Source organism: Apostichopus japonicus, chromosome 15 (assembly GCF_037975245.1).
Source record: "Apostichopus japonicus isolate 1M-3 chromosome 15, ASM3797524v1, whole genome shotgun sequence".
Lineage (NCBI taxonomy): Eukaryota > Metazoa > Echinodermata > Holothuroidea > Aspidochirotida > Stichopodidae > Apostichopus > Apostichopus japonicus.
In genome coordinates, this window is record NC_092575.1 from 10,930,309 (window position 1) to 10,942,895 (window position 12,587).

General features: G+C 35.3%; 1 protein-coding gene across 19 annotated transcripts in view; it reads right to left on the reverse strand.

Moving 5' to 3' along the window:
- Window positions 1-12,587, reverse strand: part of LOC139980615 (uncharacterized) — an 81,842-nt gene that overhangs the window by 42,316 nt on the left and 26,939 nt on the right. For 8 of the 19 annotated variants that reach the window (XM_071992384.1, XM_071992378.1, XM_071992387.1 and 5 more), the window contains 5 exons: window positions 9,853-9,981; window positions 8,744-8,878; window positions 7,444-7,563; window positions 5,498-5,617; window positions 4,855-4,977 (listed from right to left, as the gene is read on the reverse strand). In XM_071992384.1, the coding sequence (XP_071848485.1) occupies window positions 4,855-4,977; window positions 5,498-5,617; window positions 7,444-7,563; window positions 8,744-8,878; window positions 9,853-9,981 (627 nt within the window). Of the gene's footprint in view, window positions 1-4,854; window positions 4,978-5,497; window positions 5,618-7,443; window positions 7,564-8,743; window positions 8,879-9,852; window positions 9,982-12,345; window positions 12,466-12,587 lie in introns of all 19 variants that reach the window. The other 11 variants (XM_071992391.1, XM_071992388.1, XM_071992397.1 and 8 more) reach the window with 9 other exon arrangements.

A 12,587-nucleotide genomic window follows, 5' to 3' on the forward strand; every position in this document is an offset into this window, starting at 1 on the left:
CACACAAAATCAACTTCCTTTATGTTGTCTTTTCCATCAAATGATGGCTAACGAGCCAGTATAATAGTTCCTGATTTCTCTCGATTCTCAACATTTCTTGTTTAACATATCAACCTATACCAAGTACTTCTCAAACTAAGGTTGCAAATGATCACACAAAAACAACTTCCTTAATTTTGTCTTTTCCCATCAAATGATGGCTAACAAGCCAGTATAATAGTTCCTGATTTCTTTCAATTCTCAACATTTCTTGTTTTACCTATCAACCTATACCAAGTACTTCTCAAACAAAGATTGCAAATGATCACACAAATACAACTTCCTTTATTTTGTCTTTTCCATCAAATGATGGCTAACGAGCCAGTATAATAGTTCCTGATTTCTTTCAATTCTCAACATTTGTCACCCAAACATGTTCTTACTTTAATATTATCTTAATGAAATATCTAGCATGCTAATGAGTAAATTTCATATTCAGAGGTTATTTTAACAAGAATCTGTGAATGGCCACTTCAAAACCCATAAGGCATCTATGCTAAGGCATAACAGCGTCAGAAAATTCCACTTTTGTTAGTTTGCAAAAGGTTGTTTGCATATATATGTAACATAGTAATACTATAAGCTACATCATCAAGAAAAAATATCCATATAAGAAAAAATATCCTAACATGTCAGTTTACGCAAGACAGTAACAAAATTGTTAAAATATTTTGGCAAACCAAATATACTCTACTATTAAAATGTGATGAATACTTACCCAATCAACTAAATGCACAAAAAGGTTTAGTTACAAATAGGAATAAAGCACATTTCTGTGACAAGAATGTGACTTTACCAAATATACCGTTCATTAATAAATTATTGCCAAACTTTGTTAGCTGCGGGTAAAGGTGTCCATTTTATTATGGGTGAAAATTTATGGATTATTAACCAGGAACGGTTAAAAAATAAATGAAATGTAGTAATAAATATGACACGCATGAAGAGATATGTTCGAAAGCCGATTGTCAAGAATGATAATTCTGTCATCCTGGGATATTAAAGTTTCATATATAGCATCCTTTCTGATGCTTCCATCCACACTGATGAGAATATATATATATATATATAGATATATATACATATATATATATATCTATTGTAGTATGTAATGTATTTATATATATATATATATGTACACACACAAATATATATATATATATATATATATAAATATATATATATATATAAATATATATATATATATGTATACACACAAGTATATATATATATATATATATATACAAATATATATATACAACTTTAATTTTATCTAACTACTTTTGACCAGTGACATTTATAGCAATAAAAACCTGCATATGGCTCTTCATGTTATGTCAGTTAGTATTGACAATCACCCGGCCCTTCAATTGAAAGAGATGTCCCCTGAGGTATAAGTACTAAGATTTAATATCAACAACTATTGCACATTGTATAGTCTCTACCGGAATGCAATTTCATCTCACATTATCTGTTACCAAGGTAATATTCATATTCTTCATCAACACACATACAGTACCTCACTCATCAAAGTAATCTTTGAATCAAAGTTAAGAAGAGCTCTTACAAGAAAAAAATATCATTAAGTGGGTTGCAGAGGAGTTAGTTTTGTTAATAATACAAAATAGATTTGAAATATACACCATATGTGTAGGATGGTATGAAAGTCACCAAGAAAAAGTGAAGGAAAGGAAAGGAAACAAGCTACTTATATTTATATATTTGTGTTTCACTTTAACTAGGGAATCATGATAAAGTTGTTTTTACCAAGTACTTATGCCTGTGCATTCTGTCATACATAGACAGTAAAGTTTCTTTGACTCTACATATCCTCCCCAGGTTGGTAGGTAAAAGAGTTGTAACAAAAGTTAAGAATTCTTAAAAAGTGAATGAAACAGGAAGATAAATCATAGGTTATCAACCACAAACCCCCCCCCCCAAAAAAAAAAAATAACTAGTACCCCGTATTACACTCAGGTAGGTTTAAGCCACCAGAATCCTTGCTGCATCTGTAGTAAACATATCAGAACAGTAAAACGAAGAAGGCTTCAGTAATTAATTCAGTATACATTTACAGAAAATGAGATCATTCCGTAGGACTTTCTTGTTCTTGTGTTTTTAAGAGTTGACTCATTTTCAAGGTAATTGGATGTCTACGATAATACTTATTAAATTAATATTTCTATCTATATATCAAAGAACTAATAGAACAGAACGACAAAGAAATTATTGCACTATCTAGTTATTCTTAAATATTTAGCATCTACTATCCAATATGATTCATTTATTGTTCTTAACATAACCAGTTTCCTCTGACAGGTGAAGAAGTTAGAATTTTGGACATGTTACTCATAGCATACCTTAAAAGGTAAACCCCCCTCCCCCCCCCCCCACAAAAAAAAGAGAGGAGATATATTGATCTCTGTTCACATCTGATCCTAATCAACTAGAGAGCACCAAATTTAACACACAGAAAAAGAGCTGTGAAAATTAAATCTCTGAACGTAATACTGTTCTGGACCAAACTTGGAGATTTTATTCTACCGACCCAGAAGTGAACTGGTCGGATTCGACACGGGGGCGGCCCTGCATCAACTTTGAATCGAAGGTGACACTTGATAAAGGTGAGACCTGTATATTTACTCTGCAATTCATATGAAAAAGTATATCTGTGTGTACAGCCTACCAGTGAAGGTACCATGCTAAAACAACCTGTCCTATTGTACTGCATTCCAATATATTAAATTTTAAATATAATTCTGCTACTTTGTTCTCTTTTCATTGCAACATATCTAATCCTAATTAAATCACCAGATGTTTGGTTTTCATGCAGCCTATGTGTATATTGGGGGGGGGTTGTGGGGGAGGGGAGGGGTGCATAACATGTCTTTAATAAAAAAGCCCACACTGGCATTCTTTGTTGAATTCATAACGGTTTAGTTGAGCAATTTACTGCTGTACTACATGTATGTATTGTAATGATGACAGCCTGTACTGTTTTGAGTTAACAACTACCAGGGGAAAAATTCTCAGATTGTAATACCAGGGAACTCCCTGATAACACTGCCTCACACTACCCACTGCAACAGAACCAAAGTGTCATATGTTACAAGTTACAAAAATGGAAAAATCTGGAACAATGTTGGCTTTTCTTTACATGTGACATCACATCTTAGTTGGTAGTTGTTACATATTTCTAACAATGACTAGGTGTATGTAGCCTTACCGCAGTCAGGAGAAAAGAGTGTGGTTGTTAGTATTCAGGTATTCATGCAGTTATTGATTTGTATAATTTTGATGTGAAATCAATATTTCAACAAATGAAACTCTTCATATGATGTTGGATTTTTGCTTATTATATATGTGATACAATATCTCAGTTGGTAGTTATGCCATTTTCTTCTTTCTAGAAATGACTAGTTAATATGTAGGCTACAGTAGTATAACCAGCATTGTCAACACAGAGAGACAGCCAGTATAGTTATATGTATGAAGTGTGTACTAATTCCATTTTAAATGGTCAAAAATTTATGTTAAAAAATTATTTTAAAAAACCCAAATTAATTGGATCATGACCTACTCTGTAGAATTTATCATGCTTTCATACTAGAAACACTCTGCACCTTTCAGTTACTGTACGTTAGTCCATCACTGGCATTGATGTCTAGAAGCGGGGGCTGCATCCTTTTTACCAAACGTTCTTGAGTACTTAACATGGTTTTTGCATTAACATATAGTTCTTAATCTTATGGGAGCAAAAGCCTTCTCTAGTAGTTCTATATGTCAAACATCACTTTCTTTCACATTTTACTAGACTAGACTATTTTTTTGAGTTTTCACTACATTCAACAAGAGAATGTTGTACGATTCCAAATGGCAAATTAAAGTTTATGCATTTTGTATTTTGTTGTACATAAATTTTCTGTTTCTCTGCCTAAACGTTCTACAATTGATCACAATCTGGGGTTTGCTGTGCTGCAAACCACTTGGTTGCTCCTTATTAACAGCTAGTTATAAACTATTTTATTCCAATGCAGAAAATATTGTTCAATATAATTTTTTTATAATATTTCAAAGCATATTTAAACTCAACTCTCTTGATGTGATATTTCGATGAACTTAAGAAGTAGACCATGCGACCAGGTACATTATCTCTACTTAAATGGTTGAGTTTGCTTCTACCAAACTGTAGCGAAAAAGGAAAAAAATGCAAAACGCAGCTTTTAATAAAATAACAGTCAGATAATTGAGCAGCTGACCCATTTTTTTTTCACTTTTGTGTCATTTTCCGTATTGTTTTCCCCACTTCGTTAAGTCTGCAACTGATCACTGCAATTGACAGCAGGGCAGAGGGACTCTCAATGAATATAACCAACACCCTGTAGGGAACATCTAATTTTATGGCTAAAACCACCAGACTTGTCCTAGATGTTAGCTTACATATGAACAGCAAAACCAAACCATCTATAACCTCTGCAGGGCACATTCAGTAGCTAACATTCCTCCTGATATACAGACTACCAGGTATGAGATGGTTTCTTATGGACTGTCATAGATTAACAGGTATTGTGAGGTTAATAATTCTACGTTAATTCTACGTAATTCTACGTTAATAATTTTTCCTCTTCACAAAGCAGTTTTAAGCATTTTATTCTACCTCAAGATGAGTAGGAACTCTACGTAATTGTGGCTATATGCCACAGTGCACAAAAACTGTTACTGGAATGCCCCGACTGAAAGAGCAGATGAGGAAGACGCAACTACTGTACAGTTTAATTTGTGAGCTTGACTTTCCCATCACCTTTTCCAACTCACCAAGTTCCTCTGCGCAGGTCAGCCCTCCATAAAACTCGGGGCACGCACACAGGAACGTTTGACTGTTGCTAAGAAAGCAATCACCTCGGACACATGGATTGGGAGAACATGGGTCTGATGGAGCTTGGAGGAACAATCAAACACAAACCAAATGGTGCAGGCCTTAATTTACAAAATCTTAACCCCACCCTCCCCCCTGATTTATTGATGACATTAATGTTAGTTTCATGGATATGGAATGGCTGCATTGTAATACTGGTGAAGATGGGTTGTTTTTTCCTTCTCCATATATATGGAGTATGGTGGTATGGTACAGTCAGATAAAGCAAGGAAGATGATGAAACCATTTGAAGGGTGATTATGCTAGTCTCCAGAGGATGCCATGGGATGCCATTTCCACTTTTGGAAGAATTAATCAAAGCAATTAAGCACGCACGTACCACGGGTACCTTACTGATGTCACATGGAGTATATATGTCACTCATGATGTACTATGAATAAACATGACATATTATGAATAAACATGAGATGACTATGATGACGATGATGAAGATGATGACGATGTGCCCGTTCATGATCGTGGTGTTATGTTCATGGTTGTCCACTACAAGTTTCCCAGAGAATAAATGTTCTTCACACTCACCAATTTCTGAATCACAAGTTGGACCGGTAAACCCGGGGAGACAATTGCAGGAGAAAAAAAATGGGTCTGATGTATTCTGACAGGTTCCTCCATTGACACAAGGGTTATTCTCACATATATCTACAGAAGCATGCACAAGACAGTACAATAAACAGAAAAGGTAGGTGAAGAAGAAGAAGAAGAAGAAAAGGAATAATACATGCCAAAAGGCAGCAGTGTTTCAAAGAGGCATACCATGCTAGTCACCTTGTCTTTCAAATTGAAAATAAAGTTTGGAATTAGTTTTTGTTTCTCTTTCTCCTCCGAGACAGTACCGAAAAAAGTATTGGTAACGACCTGACCTTAATAACATGGAGAGACTTCTTTTTATAATACTGGCCAGAACAATAGAACCATTTTTTATTCCATAATATTCATTACTCTAGTGTGGATTGATGTGACAGGGCCAATATTTAAGGGGTTTTATTTCTCATTGTCCCTTGGACAGTTAGCTAGGTCGTAGCTCTTTGGTAGTCCTAATAGCAAATTTGATTCCCCCCCCCCCGCAAAATGAAACAAAATAACAAGGTATGACCAACATGAACACTGTAGGAGAGATGTGTAGGTCTCTCCTTTGGGTGGATCATTGGCCTACAACTATTTTTGGTTTTAGTTCAGTATCTTCAAAGTGATGGAGGGTGTTACCATTTTACCATTAGACTTGTTCGGGAGTATTCAGCTACAATGCAATCTGAATGTGATGTGAAACAACTAGTTTGATGCCCGGACGACCTCCAAAGCTGATTTTGGGCCTCCGACCAGACAGTCTGGTCGTCTCGGATGCCTATTAAAATTTGCCATTTAAGAACAATGGAAGAAGCCATTCATTGCAGCAATAAAAAAAAAAAAAATAGATTGTTTAATTGACATACCATCCAATATAAAGACATTCAAATAAAAAATATTTTTCTAGCAGTTTTCTTTCTTTCCAGAAACAAATACATTAAGCTTCAAGCTGTACACAGTCATTTCTCTACCCAAATAGGAAGTCTTTGAAGTTTTTGTTGTTTCAACAGAAATTTGGTCGCCTTGGACAACCATTAAAAATTGTCCCCCAACCTTGTATTTGACTACAACACATCTTTATATTCACTGCAATACATACTACAGCTAAACACACAATCATATGGGAAATAAGTGCTTCATGGACTATGCATATACTATCAACACAAAATTGTTCTAAAAATTGAAAATGACCGTGATTCCTGCTGTCATACCAAAAAATTGATATGGATACAATTTATATTTGAACTCTGAATGATAAAATTATTATCACTGTTGTGTAGCTAGAGAATCGTACTAGTTCACGTAACATTTCCAGTCACATATGTACTACATACACGGTAATCAAAAGAAATCAAAATATAGTGGTGCTTGCAGAGACGTTAAGGAACCTGATAGAAAAGTTTAATAGTCCTGATTGTTAATTTGTGGATCGAAAAGGAAGAATTTTATGAATCAAAAGATGAGAAAAGTAACAATTATCGGAAAATGGAACCTGTGTCATTACAGATCATTTGACTAAAAGAAGTGGTAGTAATTCTGTACATGCAATAACAGTCTAACTGTTACTAACAATTAGATAGATAAAATAATAAATAATAAATAAATAAAATAAAATAACAGTCTACCTGTTACTAACAGTTAAATAAATAATATAATAAATAATATAATAATAAATAAATAAAAATAAAGAATATTAAATAAATAAAATAAATAACAGTTAAACTGTTTCTTCATCTGACAGCAGTTCAATACAAGACAAGTTTAGTTAACACTAGTGCAACTAGGATTGACACAGAGTAACTTACTGCAATGTAACATCCCTGAACATTTCCAAGCCACCTTTAAATCTCTCCTGCAGTGAGGTTTGAGATTCATTTTATTTGAACTGCACATTGACTTACCAAAGAACTGCTGGCAATTGACACCGATGAAGAAAGTTAGACACTCGCAAGCGTAGTTCCCGTCTCCTACTTCATAACAAGTCCCTGCATTCATGCAAGGTTCTGAAGCACAAGGATCCACTAAATGCCACCGAGAAAAAAAAAAACAGGAGAAATTTTTCCTCAGTCACGTAAAGGTTTTGATTGGTACTGTTTTAGTGACTTGATATTTTCCACAGTTCAATTTATAATTTATCTCGTTTGTAAACTTGCTCGTAAATTCCAGATTCTTCGGTAGCTTTTTATGAGGATTGGGGGTCATTTTTCTTTGGTGGAAGTCTCAAAAAAACCATGGTGGTATCAAATTCCCTTTGTTAACAAAGCAATTAAATACCTTAATTACCTGATTTACTTTTCTTAAATGTAGTGCCAAAACAAAGTAAAATTAAAAAAATGAAATTTGGGCGGCTGCTCGTTTTTCGCATGCATTTGATTACAATGTGTACTCGAAAGGGAAGGTTTCCAGATCTATTAGAATTAAGTACTTGCTGATTAATGATAATTTAGTGAAATAAAATGTGACAATATCTGAGTTTGAGCGAGAGGTACCTGACTTTGAATAATACCTGATGGCTTTTGATGCTATTTTTCATCATATGATTGTATTGTGGTATTTAACAGATGTGCCTCCTCCACACAATGTTCTGCATCCTTTCAAATCATTAATCGCTAACTAATGTTCATTTATATACTATGTTAACAGTAGGATGCTAAGGGTTAACAGTGCAGGCCTGAGCATCTATAGTGCTAATGCAGTATCACACACTAACAGTACACTGTTATGTCTGCACACTGAGATCATAATTCTTTTTTTGTAAGTTATTTGTGTACTCTATGCACAGGGAGTGTAACACTAGATAAGCCCACAAGGGTTTCTTGATGCACTTCCTTTCACATTCCATTACTCTCTGTATTTGCTACATTTGTTGTATATGAGTTGTGAAAAAAAACAAATAAATAAACAAAATAAACAGAATAATCCCTGTTGTTTGACATTGATTTCACCCAACTGAAACAGGAAATTAGCAGCTGCTGTTAATTTTTCGTTTGGACATGGTGTCTTATTTAGTGAAAATACAGGAGAAATATCTTAATTAGTTAGAGAAATTTTCTACATTACTTCGGGTACAATTCGGTGGGTTCTGCCAAAATGTCAGAATTTGTCGACCGAAATGCAAAGAGTTGCTGCTTAACAGCTAAAAAAAAAAGGTTTGGGAAGATTTATCTACCGTAAGTTTCAGTTTGATCTGATAATTCTCACCTGTCTGGGATTCACACAAGAAACCAGTAAAACCAGAAGAACAGTTACAGGCAAATGGGAGACTACCACCAGGGTCCTCACTCACAAAACATGCACCACCATTGAAACATGGGTTGGGGAGACATGGAGAGTCAGCTGTACAAGACAGTACATATTATGCATGCAAATAAAACATTATAAAATAATGATGATGATGATATGCAAATGAGCAGTACTGGATGCGGATTGGATAAGACATTTGGATATAATATGCATTATGTAGTAGGTATCATGGGATGAAACAAAGCCAGTTGGGAAGGTTTTTTTCATGCTAGTACCGCTCTATACTGTTCTCTTGTACCATGCTTCGAAGCACTGGTCCTGACAGTATGAACAGTTCCGAAATAGGGAACTCATACAGACTGCTCATACTGTCAGTACACGTGCATTGAAGCATGACATGAAAATACAGTATGTAGAAAAAAAAATGTCCCAACTGATGAAACAGCATTACATAATGACAATGGAAGTATAAAGCATAGCTATAGTTAATGCATGAGGGTAATTAAAGTAGGGTAAAACAGCACATAATTAGCATGAGGGTAATTAAAGTAGGGTAAAACAACGCATAAGTAGCATGAGGGTAATTAAAGTAGGGTAAAACAGCACATAATTAGCAGATAAACATAGGGTAAAGAAAAATCAATATATACAAGCTATTACTTGCGGATATGTGCAGTGCATATAGAACAATGTGAATGATACCACAAACTTAGGTGCTCTAGCAGAAGAAATAAATCGGACTGTGGTAGACATTCTATTATAATCTGATATATTTGTGTCTTCGTCCAGACCTAAAAAATGTTTTATAATAAAATAAATTCTTTATTCAACTCATTCTGTATTTCTGATTTTCATTACTATTTTTGCTGTTTAACATTTCGCCTGACAAAGTCTTCCTCAATTTTCCGTTTATTGTGGTTTAATTATTTGTATATATATATGGACGTTGAATTAGCTGAAGTCAAAAGCTTAAATACGATACTTGTAAGCATTCACAAAAACAGAATGAAATGGATTAGATTTGCCATCTCTTTTCTATAAATCAAAAAGAATGCATGACAGCTCACCCACGCAGACGGGACCCGAGAAACCAGTAGGGCACTGGCAAAAGAATTTGCTTGACGAAGGGTCACTGAAGCGAAAGCAAACACCGCCGTTGAGGCAGGGAGAGGGGTTGCAAGGGTCTGCAGCGGTAACTAAAGTATTAAGCAGAGATGTACAAAGCTATAGATAGCACCCATGTAACCATAAAAAAGCATTATATATAACGTAGCAGAAAGAGAGTGAGAGAAGAAAGATGCAAGCATCAGCAAATTAGGATAAAAAGGATGCAGCATCACTGTTTGATGACAAAGAAAGGAGGGGAACCAAGGGGGAGGATGGGGGGAAGGAGGAAGGGGGAGGAAAGGTAGGGATGATAGTGAGGTGGATAAATATACCAAACAAGGTGATACCACACAAAATATGTAGGTATAATCATGGACAGGGCTGATATGTAAATTAGCTGGGTTTTGAAGGTTGTGGAAAAATGGGGAGGATGGGAGGGGGAAGGAAGAAGGAGGAAAGGTAGGGGGTGGGATGAAGGTGAGGGTGGATTAATATACCAAACAAGGTGATACCACACAAAATATGTAGGTATAATCATGGACAGGGCTGATATGTAAATGAGCTGGGTTTTTGAATGTTGTAGAAATATGTGTCACTCTTTTCTAAAGCCCAAACAAAGCAGGTACATATGACACATGAATTATCCACACCTTCTGTAGGCAAAAATATACATAGCAACAATGTTTCTGTTTGTGAAGGATATATGCAGCATAAAAAATCCCGGTTGTTTTGTCCACCCCTAAGAGCACTTTTGATATGATATATATGATCCTTAAGACAATGGAACCAAAACTGTGATGAAAAGGTATAAACATACAAGAGCAGTGCTGAGAAATCTGTTAAAAACAGTACTGTGAAAGCATATACATGTGATCTTGTATATTCAATATATAGCAATTAAACATGACAGTATGTTAAGAAAATAACCGTAGCAGATACACTATTCATTAACCAGTTGAAACTAGTCGCGATGCGAGTTGAAACTCTCTAGGATATCCTACAACCAACTGTATATATAGATGTAGTAAATATTGACACATGCAGACAAAAAAAAGTTCTGAAACTATCAAAATATGAGGGGTAAAAATAAACAGAAATTTCAGACAGTGACTGTTGTTTAGCTGATATAATATATTGAAGCTTGTCATGGTTGGCAACTTCCAACTAAAACTACCAAATTATTTCAATTATTGGAGTTCTTTTTTTTTGGCAGCACAACAATACAATACAAAGAGTATTGACACTGCAGCTATAAGGTCTTCATTCATATCTAACTGTACAATAACCTCCAATATTCTACCATTCTATGCCCAATCTATACAAATATCCGAGCAATACCGTATAAGTGGCCGCTATATATATATGGAAAGAACAATTATGTCTGCTGATACTTCACAATGTCAATAACCGTGCAGTGAATCCTATGGTCTCTGAGTAGAAGCAATGGAAAAACCTAATTGAGATGGGAATATTACAGGATTCTGTCCTCAATAGGCTGACGGTTTAAAATTGTAGGTTCTCATTGAGAGTGGTGTACTACTTAAACTAGTTAACAAGTTAAAATAGATCAGTGGACTTAAATACTTGTTAGATTTTCATTCAAAATTGGGTACTGTAAATAACTCATTCATACAAAATTCTCAACTACACTCTTCTTTGACATTCATACTATTTTTGTGAAGAGCATTGAACAGTTTCTCCTGGATATTTGCGCTACACAAATCTAAGTATTATTATTATGATTACGATTATTATCACTACATGCAATATCCAAAGTTAGGACACTGCTATTGTTGAGCAGGAAGGATATATGCCAAGAATATACCTTCTTTTAGCAATAGAAATGCTTTCTCTCCTTTGATTTATGCCATCAAACTGAGATACAAATTCCTTCTCCCCAAAAACCAAATAATTGATGGTGCCAAACCTCTAGACACGAGTAGGAAAAGAGATGAAGCCAATTAAATACCGACGGGAGATACTCAAAGAAAGACAAAGATTAACAAAACAGGCAGAGTATGCAAAGAGATATTCCTGCAGCTTCGTTCTACCAGTAACCCCCCCCCCACCAGGTGATACTTTGCCAAGTCACCTGTAATGGACAATTCACAAATGGGACTGCACCACTTTTTAGCTCCTGTACACCGATCGCTTCTGCACAGATAACACCAGCACGCCGATAGATGTATGATTATAAAGCACCACCATCGCAGAGAGAATACCATTGCACTGTAACTTGCTATGATGCAAAGGTAGTTAACATGAGAAAGAGGTCAGATGAGGGTCACCAAATATTCCCAACACCGATAGCGTACCGATAGCAGATCGGAATTAGACCACGATGAGCGAATGTGAAATCACACCAAATGGAAAAGCGTGTATTGATGTATTAAGCGGGATGAAATGCTTGATCCCAAATGCAAGACCACTGTCATCTGTGATATGCAACTTACCAATCTCACACTCTACACCACCAAACCCAGCTGGACAGCTACAAGTGTACACTTGAGGTAACGTCCCATTTGGGACACAAGTACCTCCATTTTGGCAACTATTACTCAAACAGGGATCCACTGGGAGGAGTAAAATAAAAGAAACACTTTTTGTATGAAGCAGAAACAAACGATCTTCCTCAACTGATGGTCACAAACAATGATCACAAACAAGGATGCTTTGTTGATGATTGCCTTTCTAC